Source organism: Megascapheus bottae, chromosome 2 (genome assembly GCF_031878675.1).
Source record: "Megascapheus bottae isolate mThoBot1 chromosome 2, mThoBot2.hap1, whole genome shotgun sequence".
Lineage (NCBI taxonomy): Eukaryota > Metazoa > Chordata > Mammalia > Rodentia > Geomyidae > Megascapheus > Megascapheus bottae.
The window spans coordinates 68,442,416-68,460,607 of record NC_143510.1 but is presented as its reverse complement, the minus strand read 5'-3'; the positions used below and the strand labels follow the sequence as shown (position 1 = coordinate 68,460,607).

Genomic DNA, 18,192 nt, shown 5'->3' with positions numbered 1-18,192 from the left:
AACTCCAAATGGATCAAAGATCTGGAGGTAAAAGCCGACACTCTGAAAACTTTACAAGAAGGAATAGGAGATACACTAGACCTCCTTGGCACAGGTCGAAACTTTCTTAATAAGGACCAAGAATCACAACAAATCAGAGAAAGGCTGGATAAGTGGGACTACATTAAACTGCAGAGCTTTTGTATGGCAAAGGACATAGCTAATTAGGAAGCCTACAGAGTGGGAGAAGATCTTCACGAACCATACAACAGACAAAGGCCCCATATCTAAAATATATCAACAGCTCAAAAAATTGAATCAATCCAAAACTAATCTCCAAAGTAACAACCGTGCCATTAAAAGATGGGCCAAAGACTTAGAGAGTCTTCTCTGAAGAAGAAACAAAAATGGCCTATAGACATATGAAGAAATGCTCGACATCTCTGGTCATAAAAGAAATGCGAATCAAAACAACTCTAAGATTCCACCTCACTCCAGTTAGAATGGCCAAAATCAAGAAAACTAATAACAACAGATGCTGGAGGGGATGTGGCCAGGAGGGATCACTACTACACTGTTGGTGGAAGTGCAAACTCGTTCAACCACTATGGAAAGCACTAGGGCTGTTCCTCAAAAGACTAAACATAGAGCTCCCCTATGACCCAGCAATTCCACTACTTGGCATTTACCCAATCATCCAGAAACAAAGACATACTAAATCCACCAGCACAACAATGCTCATTGAAGCCAGTTTTCATTCCTTTCCTTTGCATTCCTTTTTTACTTTCCATTCCTTCCTTCTTTCTTCTCTCCCTCTCTCCCTCCCTTCCTCTCTCTATTTTCTTTACTTTCCTTCCTCCTCCCTTCCTTTCTCCATTCCTCCAATTTTCCCTTCCTTCCTTCCCTTCTTTCTTTCCTTCCTTCTTCCTTTCTCATTAATTAATATTGCATTTGCTATTCTTACCATCCTCTGGAGTTTTGACAAAGATATCATTCTCCTCAGACAAAGAACTTTCTCCAACATGGGTTGAGGCAGACACTCTCATTTTGTAACTTGTATATTTTTTTAAACCTACAAGGACAACAAAGCATGTTTTAAAGTCAGTGTGTGTGTGTGTGTGTGTGTGTGTGTGTGTGTGTGTGTGTGTGTGTTAGCAGGGATGGAATCCAAGCCATTGGTCATTCTCAATGCCACTTGAACCATACTTCGAGCCCTATTTTAGAATCTTAAAATAACATTCTTGATTAGTGCCATTTGCTATAGGACCAGTGCAAACAAATGACTGGCTACCTAAATTGGAATTCATAAAACCCCAGTCTACCCAAATTTCTTCCTTTTGAAGAGCTTTCCTCAGATATAATGTCAGATTTTGTTTACCAATTAAATATTATGTAGATGATCTAAAGCTGAAAAGTAATTTGGGGCACTGTAAGAAAAACTGGCAGATACCCGGTCAGCTGAATTGATTCAGCCGATTTTCACATCCTGTTCCTTCAAGTTTTCAATAATGAGGTATTTTGATGAATCAGACATTAATTCCTAGGTCAAGTAAATTTTCTGTGAAACTCATGATCAAATGAGTTTTAATGTTCTTTAGATAAATCTAGGTAATGAAAAAGTATAGTAGTGTCAGTGTTTTTTATAATACTGGTAGAAATGCAGAACAATAAAATCTAGCCATATGGAATATGTGTCTTGTAATGCTAAATGTATTCAGAGGCATGTCTTTTCCATCAGAGTAAGACTGAAAAAAAGAACAGCATATTTTGTTCTACCTGTGATGAGAAAGCTATTCTCTACAGTCGTCATCTGGAATGTTCTGTGTGTATCCAGTTCCATGGCATAAATTGTATAATGAGTTATTTTTCCATTGGGATATTCTGGAGGATCCCAATATAACAAAATAGATGAAGAACTCATATTTTTATAATTTATAATTTGAATGGAGCTTGGCACTTGAAAAAAAGAATGTAGAATTAGTATGAATTAAAAGAAAATTGATGATAGTACCCAAGATTAACATTCACATGCGATTGCTCTTAAGGAAACACATTCTTACCTTGTTCACGTGTCCTAACATTGAGAACCGTTGGTGGTCCTTCTCCCATGATGGTGAAAGCAGATACACTAATCATGTGCTCCGTGAAAGGTACAAGTCGTCTGATAACGTAAGACAGCTGTTCAGCAGAAATGTCAGTGATATACTGATTCCTTGCTGTTACTATTTGAAATCAAGAAGGAAACAAAACAGGCTTGGTAGTCAAAATTACTTTTGCTCAGTGAAACTTAATAGTGCTTTGTTTAGTAATCCCTTGAAATATTTCTGTATACAACAGGTGTATGGATAATTAACAGTAAACATGAAATCCATGATTTTTTGGATATCATGTTGAATGCTATTATGAATTATCAACATTCCCAATAATATTTATAAACAAGTGTCTTCTAACATAGATCTACTAGTTTTGGGAGAAAATACCTTCCAAGAATGGCCAATTAAGGATTATTTCTGGAAACAAACCCAAGGAAAGACTATGAAATGGCAATAGTATAAAGCAATACTCTTTAATACCAGAATTTTTAAGTATGAGTTTTATTTGGATCCATAAGTCACCTTATATTTGTTAGTCTCAATAATCTTTAAAGCAAGCATTTATGGATAACTGACACAATATATGCCTACAAAGGATTTTGTATATTCAATTTTAACTTAGAACTTGTATTTCAAGAACTAATTAGCAATTAAGCCAAACTTGAAGCATTTAAGGAAATAGCTATGCCAGAAATCATGGGCTTCTTAATTTTAATACCGCCTCCAATTTGTTCTGAAGCAGGAAAAAAAATAGATCAATAAAGCATATAAACATAGATTGAACAAAATGTGATTATTTTACTAATTCTACCACAAATAGAATACTATGGTGCTTTTAGTTTCAAACAGGGCAAATATCAGAATCAAAGCAATAAAACATTCTTATTGCTTAATGTTCTATAAAACCTAGAGATAACAGACCTCTGTGTCACCTAACCAAGTAATTTTACTTTGCCACATATGACACTGTTCTTTTAGAAACAAGAAGATCCATTGACCCTGAAGAACAAGTGAATACACTAATGACATCACCACATCTTTGGGGCCATCTACACCTGTTTATCATCCCATGGGCTAGAGTTGTAACTTTCTGACCTATTTACCTTTAGTGACATTTGAAAGCCTATTAGTCAAAAGCTGCAGAGAGTGTGAGGCCTGTAAATGATTTGAAGATATGTTAATCCCTCCCCATCACACCTGCTTTGGCAACTGTAATAACTGATTGTCTATGCAGCTTGGCTGGAGACTCTAGGGTGCTACTTTCTCTAGGAAGAAGGTCAAATGGGTTAGTGGGGGCAGCTCCTGCCTGTGTGGCATTTCCATTTGTTGCATGAGGTTATTCAGCAGTCAAAAAAAGAATCCCACTCCAACTTATGGACCATTAATAATAGGGTTCAACTCTAAGCCAAGGTTCATATATGTGCTAGCTAGTACTGGTTTGAACTTACTTGATTCAGAATTAGATTTTTACTTACCAGTGGGTAGACTATGGTCTTCAGCTCTGTTCCTCACAGGAATGTTGTGTGGGTGACTGTTATACATAAAAGAAGCCAGAGAATGCAGATCAGAAGACATCTCTGCTGAGCCTTCATAAAATCCAATCATTGGCTCGACTATGCTCATCATTTCTGGAGACATGGGGTCATTTATATACTGCAATTGAAAGTAGATGTTTACAAAGACGGAGAACGCACAGTTACACTCCATGACTACAAAACATCATTTTTGGATCACATTTTCTTAAAATGGTATTATTTTCATTGCAGTTGTTTACTATTCATTCCAAGGTTTCATCCCCAAATGACTAAAACCCTGCATCATCATAACAAGTGGTGATCACTTACAAAACTATGCTGCATTTTGAAAAGAAGCAGGGATTATTTTCTGTAATGAGCTAGTTTCTTTATGTTAAGATTACAAATTTTCAAGGAAAGCATGCATAATTTAAATACCTTGAGGTCTATATCCACCCTCCCTGATGGCAGGTAATCTAGGCATACTATTGTAATTGGTTTTATTTTCCCTTTCTCGGCATTTTTATTTGTATAACAAATGTAAGAGGCCTTCTTGTAATCAACAATAGTAACATATACAAAAAGAAGAGAAATTATAGGTAAGAATAAAATTGAACAGTTACAATTGTCAAATAGGGTTTATGACACACCCATCCAGGGTTCTGGACTTAAGCAATATTCTTTAAGTGTATGAAGTATTCTTAAATATTCAATATTCAATCTTTAGTTATATTAAATGTTCTTTAACAAGATGATTTGGAGGAGTGGGGAAAGGGAAATGGGGACAAAAACATGAGAAAGGGTATCAATGTGCAAGAAGTACTACACCTACTACCTGACAAATGTAACTATAACCCCCCTATACATTACCCTAACAATAAAATAAATAGTATATATTAAGAAAGAAAAAGGCAGAAAGAAGGAAGAAAAGAAGGAGGGAAGGAAGAAGAAAGGAGGGAAGAAAAGAAGGAAGGAAGGAAGGAAGGAAGGGCACCTAAATGGTAGATATTGAAGTGAAAATCTCAGGTGCAATGGTTCAACCAGAGCCAAGGAGCCCTAGTGGATCTCCTACCCCTTCCTGTAATATTTTCAGGGTACCTGTTCCTTGGCACTGGTTGCAACTTTCTAAATAAAGATCCATAAACACACAAAAAATCAGAGAAAGCCTGGATAAAATGAAATTGCATTAAATTGCAGAGATTCTGTGAGGCAAAGGACACAGCTAGAAACATGAATAGCCTACAAACTAGAAGATCTTCACTAGCCATACAAAAGACAGGAATCCCAAATCTAAAACATACTTACAGCTCAAAAAACACAGAAAAAAACACTCCATTAACAAGTAAACTAAAGACTTAAAGAGAAAATTTTCTGAAGAGGAAATAAGAATGGCCAATATATATGTGAAGAAATTCTCAACATCTCTGTCCATAAAAGAAATGCAAATCAAAACAACATTGGGATTCCACCTTATCCCAGTTAGAATGGCCATTATCAAGAAATCTAATAAAAACAGATGCTGGCAGGAAGATGGCCAAAAGGGAATGCTACTACACTGTTGGTGGGAGTGCAAACTTGTTCAGCCACTCTGGAAAGCAGTGTGGCAGTTCCTCAAAAGACTAAACGTAGAGCTCCCCTATGACCTAGCAATCCTACTCTTGAACATTTACACAAATCACCACAAACAAGGCCATACTGAAGCTGCCATCACAGCCATGTTCACGGCAGCATTATTTCCCATAGCTAATATATGTAACTAACCCAGATTCCCCTCAGTAGATGAATGGATCAAGAAGATGTGATATGTATACACACACAATGGAGTTCTGCACTTCCACCAGAAAGAATAACAGTGCCCCATTCATAAGGAACTGGAAAAACCTGGGGAAATTACATTAAATGAAGTAAGCCAGGCCCAAAGACAAGTAGGGTTGCATAGTTTCCCTCATTTGTAAGAACTAGAATATGTCTATGATATTCCTAACAGGGATCTCAAGAGCCCAATTGCTAAGTTCATGAGATCATGTATAATGAAGCATATCAGTATGAATGAAGAATTGGAAATAAGAGGTTCTTACTATGCCCTGTATGCAGGTATTTCTCTTTTGCTTTCTGTACCCTTTTATTGTTTTTAAGTTTATTGGACCCATGAAAGGAAAAGGGAATCACAGAAACAACAGAGGGGAGGTAAGCAGGAGAAAATAATGGATGGGTTAACTGTGTTTTAAATGTACTCATTATCCTACTTATTTAACTGCAAACCCCTACTCATCACCTTTTCAATAAAGAACAGAAAGAAAAAAATAAAAAGGGTAGATTAGGGATATGTGTATATATATGTACATATATGTATATATATATATGTATATAGTAGAGATTCTTCTGTAGAGATAGCATGATTTCTCTATTGCTTCTCCATCCCAACCCAGCATAAAGAGTAAAAAAAGATGTTTTAGACAAATACTAATAGGTTCCTGGTAGAAAGTCAATATGAATCTCAATGCAAGGGTTACTTGGCTTGGATTCTAATTTGAATATGCCTGTCAACATAGTGACAGAGAGATTATGAGGAAAATTTGAATGTAGTCTAGGTATTTAGATGATGTGAGATGAGGTTGGTAACTTTGTCAATGTTAGTCATGGCATTATTAAATGCATAAAATGACCCTGTTCTTTAGATATTCATGTTAGTTAGGCACACAGAAGCAAAACCCATGTGATGTCTGGCATGGATTTTAAAATATTTCTGTAGCAGCAGAACCACAATGGGAGCCAGCTAGAGGAAGACAGAATGCTGTTCATTATGGAAGCCTGGTGGTAATACATATGCTGTGTACTGTGGGCTTTTCTCCACCTTTATACCTGTTTGACATTTTACAAAATAAATTGTTTTGACAACAAACATGACAAAAACTACACCTTTATCAACTCTCAAGCTCATGAAACACATCTCCTAAAATCCTACTTTACAGAATTTATTCTACTCATCAACTGTATGCCCTAGTATCACCCATCAACACTTATAATTAATTTATAATATAGTTTTTGAATGTTTACAAGTGTTGATAGCCTTCTCTCTTAATTTTGTAATATATTTTGGGGGGTTACATTTACTAATATCTTGCTAATGTCAAAGAACTTTGCATTTTCAATAAAAAAGTAAATATAAAGGAGATGCTAGGGGGAGGGAATCTCAAGAATACAAGAATTTTAGTTTAAATCCTAAAAATGCATACATCTTTAAGCCTTGAATTTTCTGAGAGATAAAAGAAGGGGAAAAATAATTCAAGAAACTAGCCAGTGGCCCAAATGAGATATATAAAATCAAATCTCTTAAATCCTGTTTTATCCTTACCCACAAAAGCATCTTAGGAAAAAAGTAATGTGTAACCATGAGATTTACTCAGGTTGGAATAAAGAAGCCTGGAAAGGGAAATTCAGATTGGACAAAGCAAAGACTTTCTATCTTCCAGTAACTTCCAGCATCTCATTTGTACTCTGTCTCTACAGGAAAATTAAGGAAGACTGAGATCATAAGCGCATAGTTCAGAGATGGTCTGGTATTCCAGTAACTAATGTAGGCCTGAACCAGACAGCTGTTTCTGCTATCAATCAGTCATCCTTAGATAATTTATTGTATATAAAGCACTATTGATGGGACAGTGAGTTGGTACAAAGAATTTCCCCTTGAACTAGGATTTTACATTAAATCTCTCAATATTTTCTACTACATGTCAAATAAATTATAAAGGAACAGCTCTTAAGTAGCATTCCATCAACAACTGCACATTTTGGTTAACTCACTGCCATAGCAATGAGTATATGGTAGAGAATTGTTGGTTGTTTGAATACTATCAACTCTGGGAATTTCTCTCAAATTTTTGTTTTCCTTGCATACAATCTGCAGTCAGAGTAGCAATCTGGACATTGGTTTCATAACAACTCAAAATTTAATAATCAATTGTGTAATGTTTGGAATATTTCTTACTTTGCCTCTTTCAAAAAGATAGACATTAGGTTAGATGCTAGTTTTCCAGTTGGGGGATGAGGAATGTGTTGATTTTAAGAGCAAACCTGATTGAAAAGAATTAGAATTGAAAACAGTTATGATAAAAGACAGAAACAGGTAGAAAGGGAAGCAAGAAGCTAAAACTAAAACCTCTACCATAATATTTAAAAGTTTGGACTCAATGAACATGAAGGATAACCTAAGCACCACTGGCATTCTCTATGAGATACTTTTGTTATGGGTCCTAGAGGACCCTGGGCATTTTAATATATCTAGCTGCATTCTGTATTCCTATTCACTCATACTCCTAGTTAAGACAATGAAAATGTCTCCAGAGATTACCATATGTCTCTTGGAGAGCAAAACTGTCCCTGGTGAGGGACACTGAGTTGAATGTGAATGTCACAATTTATCAACATAAAAGACCTTGCATATGCTAGCCAGGAATCCTTGGAATTTATGTGCAAGAATTGGAAGTCTTCAGAGTTAAATTCCAAATCCACCTGAATAAACCAACTTAATTCTGCATGTAATTATCTTCATTGTAGTAAGTGTGATATTGTTCGGCAGAAAAAAATCTGACCTCTATCATTTTAGGCTCACTGAAGATCTGCTGAATTGAATGAATGAAATATCTGATATGATTTAAGTAGTTTTTCAAAGAAGTTTCAGTTTAGCAAGTGAGATTATGAGTTCAGTGCATATGATCAATATCAACCCTTCAATCACTGATTTCTTATTTAAAAAGAAGATAAAAATAATTAAATAATTAATTAAAATTATTCTTTAAGTCATTGTATAAAGGAGTGCGTTTTAATGCAGTTTATAAATACTTCTCGATCCATTTTGCTCCTTTCAGCCTTTCACTCCTTTCATGCATCCTCCCGATCTATCACTTCCCTTGCTTTCTCATTAATTTTGTAGTATACTCATACATTTGAAAAATGATACTGTATTTACATAAAGAAATGGAAACACCTGGAAAAATTATATTAAGTAAAGTAAGTCAGGCACCGAGAGACAAAGGATTCATGTTTTCCCTTGTATGTGGAAGCTAGATTTATCTTGTAAACCTGTTAGCAAGCATGTTGGGTGGTATGCAAATGTTTACAAAGATATTAACTGAGATATGGTAGATTCAAGGGAAAACTCAAATAGCGTAATTTCTTAGAAAAGGAAATCCAAAGCCCAACAAAATAAAGACCAGGAAATGAGTACTTTCAAAGCTGGGGATGGCGAAGGGGATTAAGGTAAATGAAAGATGAAGGGAAAGAGAATGTAGTCAAGATTTATTCTTAAGAAATATTTTTATTTTAATATAGGCATAATTTAATATATTAAATATAGGCATAATACTCAGGAGGCTGAGATCTGAGGATCAAGGTTCAAAGCCAGCCTGGGCACAAAAGGACCTGAGACTCTTACTTCCAGTTAATCTCTAGAAAATGGGAAGTGGAGCGTGGCTCAAGGTCAGGGTGGTAGCCTTGAGCTGAAGAGCTCAGGGACAACACCAAGGTTCAAACCCCATGACCCACACACAAAAAACATAGCATAAATATAACTTAAACTGTAACTTAACTGTATCATCTTAGACATTTGAGTGACAAATACTTAAGGCTTATTTAATACCATATGTCCCATTTGTGCTCAATAAAGTAAATTAACCTCAAGATTTTCCTAAACTTTCTGTCCTTAGCCTGATTTCACTGTCCTTAACCTCATTTTGCTCCATTTGGCTAGGTACTATAATACTTTCTCATACACTTCAGAAATAACTTAGATAAAAGATATATTGATATTATTCTCAGATGTTTATAATACTATGTATCAAGATAATGTCTATTAGAAAAAAGTTTCAGACTTCTAAACAGAAGTACAACATCAAATATACATGTAAAATTCATCCAAAAATCAATGTACAAAAGGGTGATTTTAAGGGTTTTCAGAATTCAGTCTCAACGCAATGAGACTATGAGATAAATTAATTTAAATCTTTGGTAAGAATAAGTTTGTATCGAAAAAAGAAAATAATTTTTCTCAGTTTCTTTCTAGCTGAATTCTATACAAAATACTAAACTTTCACAAGACAGAGATTAATTAACAAACTAGGACATACACACAGGAAAATAATCCATTAGGACCTAGAAGCCGCAAGTAACGAAACACTTTGAGTTTAGTCAAAGGATATACGTTACAGAAACTATGTCCTTTGTTTTCAATTAATTACAAAGTGATTGTGTGTTGAAGTTATTTATACAGAGATTAACATTCTAAGCTACTGTGTTAGGGTGGTCAGTGAAATTCTGTACATGTTTGCACATGTGACCTCAGCTCAAGTTTTTGGCACCATTCTAGTTATTTGTTCAAATTCTTTCCACCTGAAGGCACAGGAAGGATTGGGAACCATTCTCCTCATTTCATATCTGATCCTCATAGTGCTATTGTTTATGGCATACATCTAAATAGGATAGTTAGACCAACTCTTCAACCTTAGGAGGCAATGGTTGCTTCCTATTCATTCTTATTTCTCCTGAGCTTTATGGAGTACTTAGAATTTCATTCACAGTTAATAAATAAATGTTGGATGACCATACGGAAAATGTTTTACACATTATAGAAGTGATACTTCAGGAGTAATAAAGAATTTATAATCCAAATAAAAATCCTGTCTACTCTCTCAGAGCCTTACTCCTTCAAAGCAACACATGAACCATTACTGTTTTCAAGACTCATGAATTTTACTCCTAAAATCACTAAACACTATGTTTCTGCCTCTGTTATGATTCTCTTAGTTGGTATCTATTGACTTTCTGCTATGCTAGTGAGAAGCCACATTACATAATTACATGTACAAACTCACCCATTCCTCATCTGGCCTCAATTATTATTTGGTTAACTTTATAGTATAAAAGAGATACTAAAAACTACACAGACTATTCTCATATCTGTGTGAAACATAAAGCAGTGGGCTGAGAAATTGTGGCACCTAGCCTCTCTGACAGTACCCCATTTTCCTGCCTCCTGAAGTTCATGTTTCTGTATCTCTGCCTTTGAGCACAATAGGACGTGTCACTTGCCCCATGAACACATTGCCTATATAGATCTTCCCTGCTTGTTTGAGGAATTTCATGACCTGGTTGAGGAAGACGTTACAGCAAAATATTAAGGAGTGGTTCTCTAAGGAAAGAATAAAGTTACCAACTAAGAGCCTGCAAGAAGCCAAGGCCTGAGTGGTTTTGCAGTTCATAAGGAAACTTACGATGAGACCACAGTTCACCTAGACCCCGGCTCAACCTGACATAAAGCTAGAAGTTTTCTGATTTCTGTCTGAACTCCTAACTCATAGAAACTATAAGATAACAAGTACAAATTGTGTGAAGCTACTAAATTTGTAATAAATTATTACACATCAAGGGCATAGTAAATACCATGAGATAACAAAATTGCAAGTAAGAGAATATGCAATCCTTTGTCAGGGTCAGGACATGGAAAAATCAGAGATGCATGAAACTCATAGTCTGAAGGTAGAAATTAAAGGCTTTAATATTTTTAGGGGAATATGATTCTATTTTTAATAGAAATTATATGTTCTAAAACATTCAACATGGAAATTTTCACTAAAAGTAGGAAAAAGAACCTAGATACTTAACACCAGGATAAATACATCATTGATACTTTAACTGTGGCTATACTGAATGTATCTTTATGTAACACTTCTATAATAGGACATTTCATACTGTGTTCAAAGATTACAGGGAAGGGATACTAAAGAAGTAGAGAATGCTGAGTTCTGTGGCACAGGAGTAACTCACAGGAGCTAGAAAGGGGCACTTGGACAGTAGCAACAGAACAACAATAATTAAAACATGTTAAGAGTTTTTTTTAATGCCATCAAATGTGTTAAGACACAGCTTACAAATGAATGAACACCAGAGAATTCATAGGACTACGGTAGGAATGTAATTTGATGGTGAGACTTTTTTTAGTCATGACTCTCATCTCACTGTACTGTATTCAGAGAACTATATCAAAAGGTCATAATCTCATTGCAGTCAGCATTAACTCATTCAAAGTAGTCAGAAACTTTATCAACGTGCCCAAACAGAAAAGTCCTTAACCAAATCATAAAACTTGGTTCCCTTCGTGTACAAATACCACATCTTGTTGATCCATTCATCAACTGAGGGACATCTAGGTTGGTTCCATATCTTTGCTATAGTGAATAAGGATCCAATGAACATCGTTGTGCTAGTGAATTTAGTATGCCCTAGCTTCTGGATGGTTGGGTAAATGCCAAGTAGTGGAATTGCTGGGTCATAAGGGAGCTCTATGTTTAGCCTTATGAGGCACTGCCATACTGCTTTCCACAATGGTTTTCACAAGAGTGAAAAAAAAAAACCACTGGACATGGAAGCTGTATCTCAAAAATAAGTAGGAATTTGCTTGCCATACAAAAGAACATGAAAGTACTAAACTGTACAAATGTATTAAGGTTGATAAACAATAAGCACATTTTAGGAAGAAATGGAAGTACCAGTGATTTCTTGATCACCATTTCTAAAAAAGGCAAAGGGAAAGTCTGTCTGGGCTATATTAAAAGAGTTAAAATCTTTACAATTACCTCTTCAGAGTGGTGTAAAGATAAGTCAGAGGCCTATAGGAACAGGGAGTGTCCCATTGTCCCCAAGATTCTATCAGCATTCATCTGATTATCAAAAAACAGCTGGGCCAGGCACTGGTGGCTCATGAAAAGGCTTTAATATTGTGATTATTGAATGCTAATAAGTCAGGAATAACGCCAAGATTTCAAATGTTCATGGGACAAGGATATTATCCAAAAAGACAAGTACCCAATACATAAGGATACCACGAAGTCTTGCCCTCAAAGGCTTGTGAGCCATTACTGATTAAATATGACCTTCAGGTTAGCCCAAGGGATTAGGGAAATCTAAGCTTGTTATTGGTACCAAGGCTTTAAGACAGCTTCTCTTCAGACCAAGTTTCTATGCTTATTGAAATTGTTAATGACGGGACAAGTTTTCTTCCATGTGACCTATGAAACCTTCAGAGGTTCGCCTCGTTTCTGTCAGCAAGAACTCGCTCTCCAGTATCTGTGCCCTTTCCCAAATTCATTGCCTTTCTACTGTCTACTCCTATCACTCTGTTACCACAAGAAAGGCTTTTGTTCTGTTTTGTTTTATTTGGCAATGAATGAAGTTGGTTTGATATGGTGAGACCTAGCAAAACTTCTGACAGACAGGTGCAATTAGGAATTCACAGTGTCAGCAAGAAGGATCAGGGGGTGAGGGGGAAGAGTCATATCTATCAGAAATAGTGGTTGAAACTGTGAGACCATTTGAAGAAAATGTTTTGAGATGATTGGAAACAGAACTCTCTAGAAAACCCTTTATAAAGGTGTTAGAAAATAGAAAAGAGTGTTAGAGTGTTGGCTTTTCTATCATCTTCATTTGTACTTGTTTCAAGCTAGCCTGAGTATTGCAACGACTCAGCATATAAAAGAAAGCACTTAGGCAAATGGTCTAAAAAGCTGGAGAGTGAGAGGTACAAGGGTTGATTCTGAAAAAGCAAATAGATTTCTTTTAGGGAAGAATTATTCACCTAAGGTCTCCTTATAAGTATAAAATGGTTAAAATATTTCATTACTATATTTGATACTGTGGTTGCTGATGACTTCAAACAAAATTTCAAGGAGTTAAAGAGATCTTGAGACAGGGAGTGTCAATTAGTTAACTAATAGAAATGGAAGGACAGCATCTATTTCCTAAGGGAGGTATCAAAGTAAAAATAATACTAATGATAATAAATGAACTTACTAAACCAAGCATTTTTCCACCTATCTAAGATAAGCATGTGAATCATATTATAAAAATGTAAGTAAGAACTCTCTGAAAGTTGACTTGTCCCAGATCAAAGAACTAGACTATGGGCAGCAACCCTAAGCCATTCAGATTTAGAGTTTGTGCTACATCCATCTCTCCTCATCATCTTTCTGAAAGACAAACACCAATCACACAGGGAAATGAAAGTGTCAGAAACAGGTCTGATATAACAGCAACAACAACTAAAGTGTAATGTCTCCTACTGAGAGAGGATTCAGAAACAAATATTGAAAATCAACTAGGGTAAATGATCAATGTCAAAATTAATCATTTCAACAGGTCTCAAATAATAGCATAACACCTACTATATGCCAGGTACAGTCTAAGTTCCTTATACATGCTACTTGTTAAGCCTTCATTGTTAACCCTGTGTTATATGGACTTTTTAAATCCCCTCCTTAACTAAGAATCTGAAGTGCAGAAAGGTCAAGCCAAATGTCCCCAGATTAAACTGTCAATGATAACAGAAGCAAGGTCTACACCTAAGAATTCCACCAGAACCAAGATGGGAAATGGGAGTGTAATACCTCATCTTTTCCTGTGAGCAAAGTGTTTTCCAAGATAACTCCTGTCTCTAAATCCAACACAGTCACTCGGTATTGGTTAATGATTCCATTTGGCTGCCGTGGTTTTCTCCAAGTAACTCTTATTTCTGTGGCCTCTACCTCTGCTAGTTGTAAATCAAATACTGCACCTGGAACTAAAAGAAGGAAAAAGAAAGGTATAAGGGAGGGAAATTATACCTTCAAATTTTTTTAAAAAATGCCCTAAACCCTTGAGTTATGATTCAAAGCATATAAACAATGCTTTTAGGAAATGAACTGACATAGTTGACAAATTTAATGAAAAAAATACGCTATATGATTTCTTAGATTCCAAGATTCTTTAATTAAATTTCTGAGCATTTCTTTCCAACATAAATAAGAACAAGACTAAGATAAAATAGTCTTCTAAAATCAAAATTTTAATCAATTTTGATCAAAACAAATTGTTATGGAGAAGGCGTAGCTACTCAGAGGTAGCAGAAGGAGATTTTTACTGCAAGACAAACAGGAGGGCTGGAAGTATGGAGCTCTTGCCTAGCAAGTGAAAGATCCCGAATTCAATTCCTAGAATAATTTTTTTTAAATCAGAATATATCAATACAAATAATTTCCATAAAAAGCTATTATTGAATGATTAACACCCAGATAGAATAAAGGCTTCGTAAAAGTTATAATAACACAGAGCTGGGAATGCTTACCTACATGCACGAAGCCCTGGTTCAATTCCTTGGTACCACATGTACAGAAAAAGCAAGAAGTGATGCTTTGGCTAAAGGTAGAGTGCTAGCCTTGAGAAAATTCAAGGATAGTGCACAGGCCTTGAATTCAAGCCCCAAGACTGGCAAAGAAAAACTTATAATAATACAACATAAACAATATTTCTTTGGGAATAAAACATTGTTAATAAATGTAATATTAATAAATGTAACTTTTAATTTATTATGTGAAACTGTGTGTAGTTAACATATTTTTTTTCTGCTGAATGTTCAGGTTAATCATGTGAACCACAATGATAGAGGCTATCGGTTTCTATAGTGGTAAAGAAAAACTCGGACAAATTAACAACTGGTTAAGATAAAGAACCAAATATTTAAAGCAGGCTCCTTAAAATATCACCAATATTCCTGTTACATCTGGGAAACTCCCCGGTCCCTCAAAATAATGGATGAAGACTTTGACTATTTATGTTCATAGTTCATTGCATAATTAAGAATTATCCTCCAAATCCTCACCTTCTTCAACCATAATATAGATAACAAAAAGAAAATTAAATTTTAAAAAATATATAAAATAAAATATACATATATGGGTAACAATTTTATTTTTCTAAATATTTCAAGAGAAATGATAAAATATAGGTTTTATAATGAAAATATATGACATCAAAACATTGTAATTTATGATCAAGATAAGCACACACATTAAATTTATTTTCCTAAACTGTTTTGCAATGATTTGGACATACTAACTTCCATATCAAAGACACACACGTTGTCTTAAAGGAAACAGAAAGGAATGGTTATCTCGTTTTTAAGACAATGGGAAAATACTGAAAACAATGTGATAACTTCCATTTTAATTATTCCAGTAGTCAAGATTCTGGTGTCCAGCATGTGCAAATCACAAGTATTGGAGACAAAATCAGCATGAATATTTCTACCATTGGCTAGCCCATTGAATCTCCCATTTATTTAATTAAAATAATGACCTTATGCTTCTGGATTTAATGAACTACCGTTTCAATGATGGAACAGCTTTCTACTTAGACATGAAAATAACACAAGTATTAAAATAGCAGAGCTCTCATTCTACCTTTAACACTTTATTTGGAGGCTGTGATACAGGAAAACACTTCATCACTATTTTGTGATATAAATCACAGAAAAGATCAGACATTTTCCAATTCAAGGTGAGCTCATCTAGAGTCTTGACTAGTAGAAAGAGTTTAATCAGTGAATGATCACAATAATAAAGCTTATTAAAAATAAACAAGATGGTTTATTCCACATGATATAACAAATGAAGCTTATGGGAAGATATCAAATATACACAGCACATTAGGATGTATGCATATTTTATTATATGTATATATTTACTCGACTGTTAACCAAATAAGTAGCAGATATTTTTTAACTATTTTTTGCCAGTCCTGCGATGGGGCTCAGGGTCTGACCACTGTCCTTGAGTTTTCTCAAGGCTAGAGATCTACCACTTGAGCCGCAGTACTAGCGTTAGCTTTTTTCTATGTATGTGGTACCGAGGAATGGAACCTGGGTCTTTATGCATACTAGACAAGCACTCTACCATTAGGCCAAACACCCAGCCCCAAACTTTTAATATCTACTTTTCAATCAACATTAAGCTGTTCCATCTAACATCTAAAATTGTTTCACATAAAAATTAAGTGTTTCTCATGTCTCTTTAATTGATCAGCTTTGGACCTAGAGCCTGAATGCCTGTTGATACTTCTATTAAAAGTCATTGTGTCAAGAGATAAAAAGAAAATAAAAAGTACGTTATATGTGTGTATGAGAAAAAGTTAAGTGTTTCTATATTTTCCCTTGAGTGAAATTAAGAAGTAATGTATTCACTAATAAATGCAACTGTAAAACACTCTACAAATCACCCTGAAAATAAAATAAAATTTTTAAAAATGAACTCCAATATATGGAAACGAAGAAAGGATAAAATAAACAGAACTGTATCTTCTCTTTGAAAAGATTGTTGGTCGGCTATACCACAGATTATTAAGTAGATTAGCTTGAGCTCTTTTGATACTGTTACAAACTAAAAAAAAAATCACTATTCGAGAAACTTTTTCATGGTTCATCATCAATTCTGAAAGGGTTGTCCATTAAGTGTAGAATGACTATCAAAGATTCATTTGCAAATAAAAATACATCTGCAAATTTTACTGACAAATGAGAACCTAAACAGATACATAACTGGTTAAAAATATTGCAAATGTAACAAATTAAAGAAAGTTTGGGCAAATGGGACTGCATTAAACTGCAGAGCTTCTGTATGGCAAAGGACAAACTAAATAGAAAGCCCACAGAGTAGGAGAAGATCCTCACTAATCATACAACAGATAAGGCCCTCATATGTAAAATATACCAACAGCTCAAAAAATTGAATCTCTCAAAAACAAATCCTCAAAGAAACAACCACCCTATTAAAAGGTGGGCTAAAGATTTAAACAGAAACATCTCTGAAGAGGAAAAAAGAATGGCCTATAGACACACAAAGAAATGCTCTACATCTCTAGCAATAAAAGAAATGCACTTTATGAGTATAATACATCTTGATCAATGTCGCCCCTTCCAACAAACGTTTGGGCTTTTTGAGTGGTTCTCCTCATCTAACACTTCCACAATACGGTTGTGGCTATTAGTGAGATAGTCCAGTAGAGGAAGTTATGTCCTGTAGGCCAAACCCAGCTTGTCACCCAATTCTTTAAACTACAGACCAAGCTATGTATCTTACAAGAGTCACTGCCAGGTTTAACATTAAAATATCAATTTTCTGTGATTAAAGAGCAAAAGCTTACTAACCCCTGTCTAGATGATAAAAATTGGAAAGTGTCTTATAATATTTCCATACAGGAATCTTTCTGTAATCTAAAAGAATTTTCTAGGGGAGGAGAGTAGACAAAGAGAAGAAGCAGGGGAAAATGCAGTCATAAATTTCAATGTATATGCTACAAAATCAAGAAAACTGAGGGAAGGGCTGAGTAGAGGAAGGTGGGTGAGAATCTTGGTAGGATGATATTGTTCAAGATGCAGAATATTTATAAACTGCTTCGTTGAATGGCAACCCCTTTATTTGGAGCCAGATACTTACAAATGCATATACTTTGACAGCACTATAATTATATAAAGGTACATGCATGATACTTTGCACTTCTTTTTGGTAGAATCTAATGGTAAAGTTGGCTAAACTTACATGGCATTAGCTATAGAGAAAAATAAAATAGGAAACTATCATTTCTTCTTTTTTGTTTCTCTGACTATTCTTTCTTATCGTTCACAGGATTTAATAAAAAGTAGAAGCTACACAGATGCTTTTTATTTTATTTATTTGAATTCAGATCCGTACACTTGCTAGGCAATACTCTCATTCCTTTTTATTTTTTTCCAGTCCTAGGGCTTG

At 35.0% G+C, this 18,192-nt stretch overlaps 1 protein-coding gene across 1 annotated transcript in view; it reads right to left on the bottom strand.

Moving 5' to 3' along the window:
- Positions 1-18,192, bottom strand: part of Ptprq (protein tyrosine phosphatase receptor type Q) — a 162,226-nt gene that overhangs the window by 126,601 nt on the left and 17,433 nt on the right. The window contains exons 9-13 of the mRNA XM_090357310.1: positions 14,023-14,195; positions 3,548-3,725; positions 2,040-2,201; positions 1,756-1,935; positions 944-1,051 (exon numbers count right to left, since the gene is read on the bottom strand). Coding sequence (XP_090213436.1) covers positions 944-1,051; positions 1,756-1,935; positions 2,040-2,201; positions 3,548-3,725; positions 14,023-14,195 — 801 coding nt within the window. The remainder of the gene's footprint in view (positions 1-943; positions 1,052-1,755; positions 1,936-2,039; positions 2,202-3,547; positions 3,726-14,022; positions 14,196-18,192) is intronic.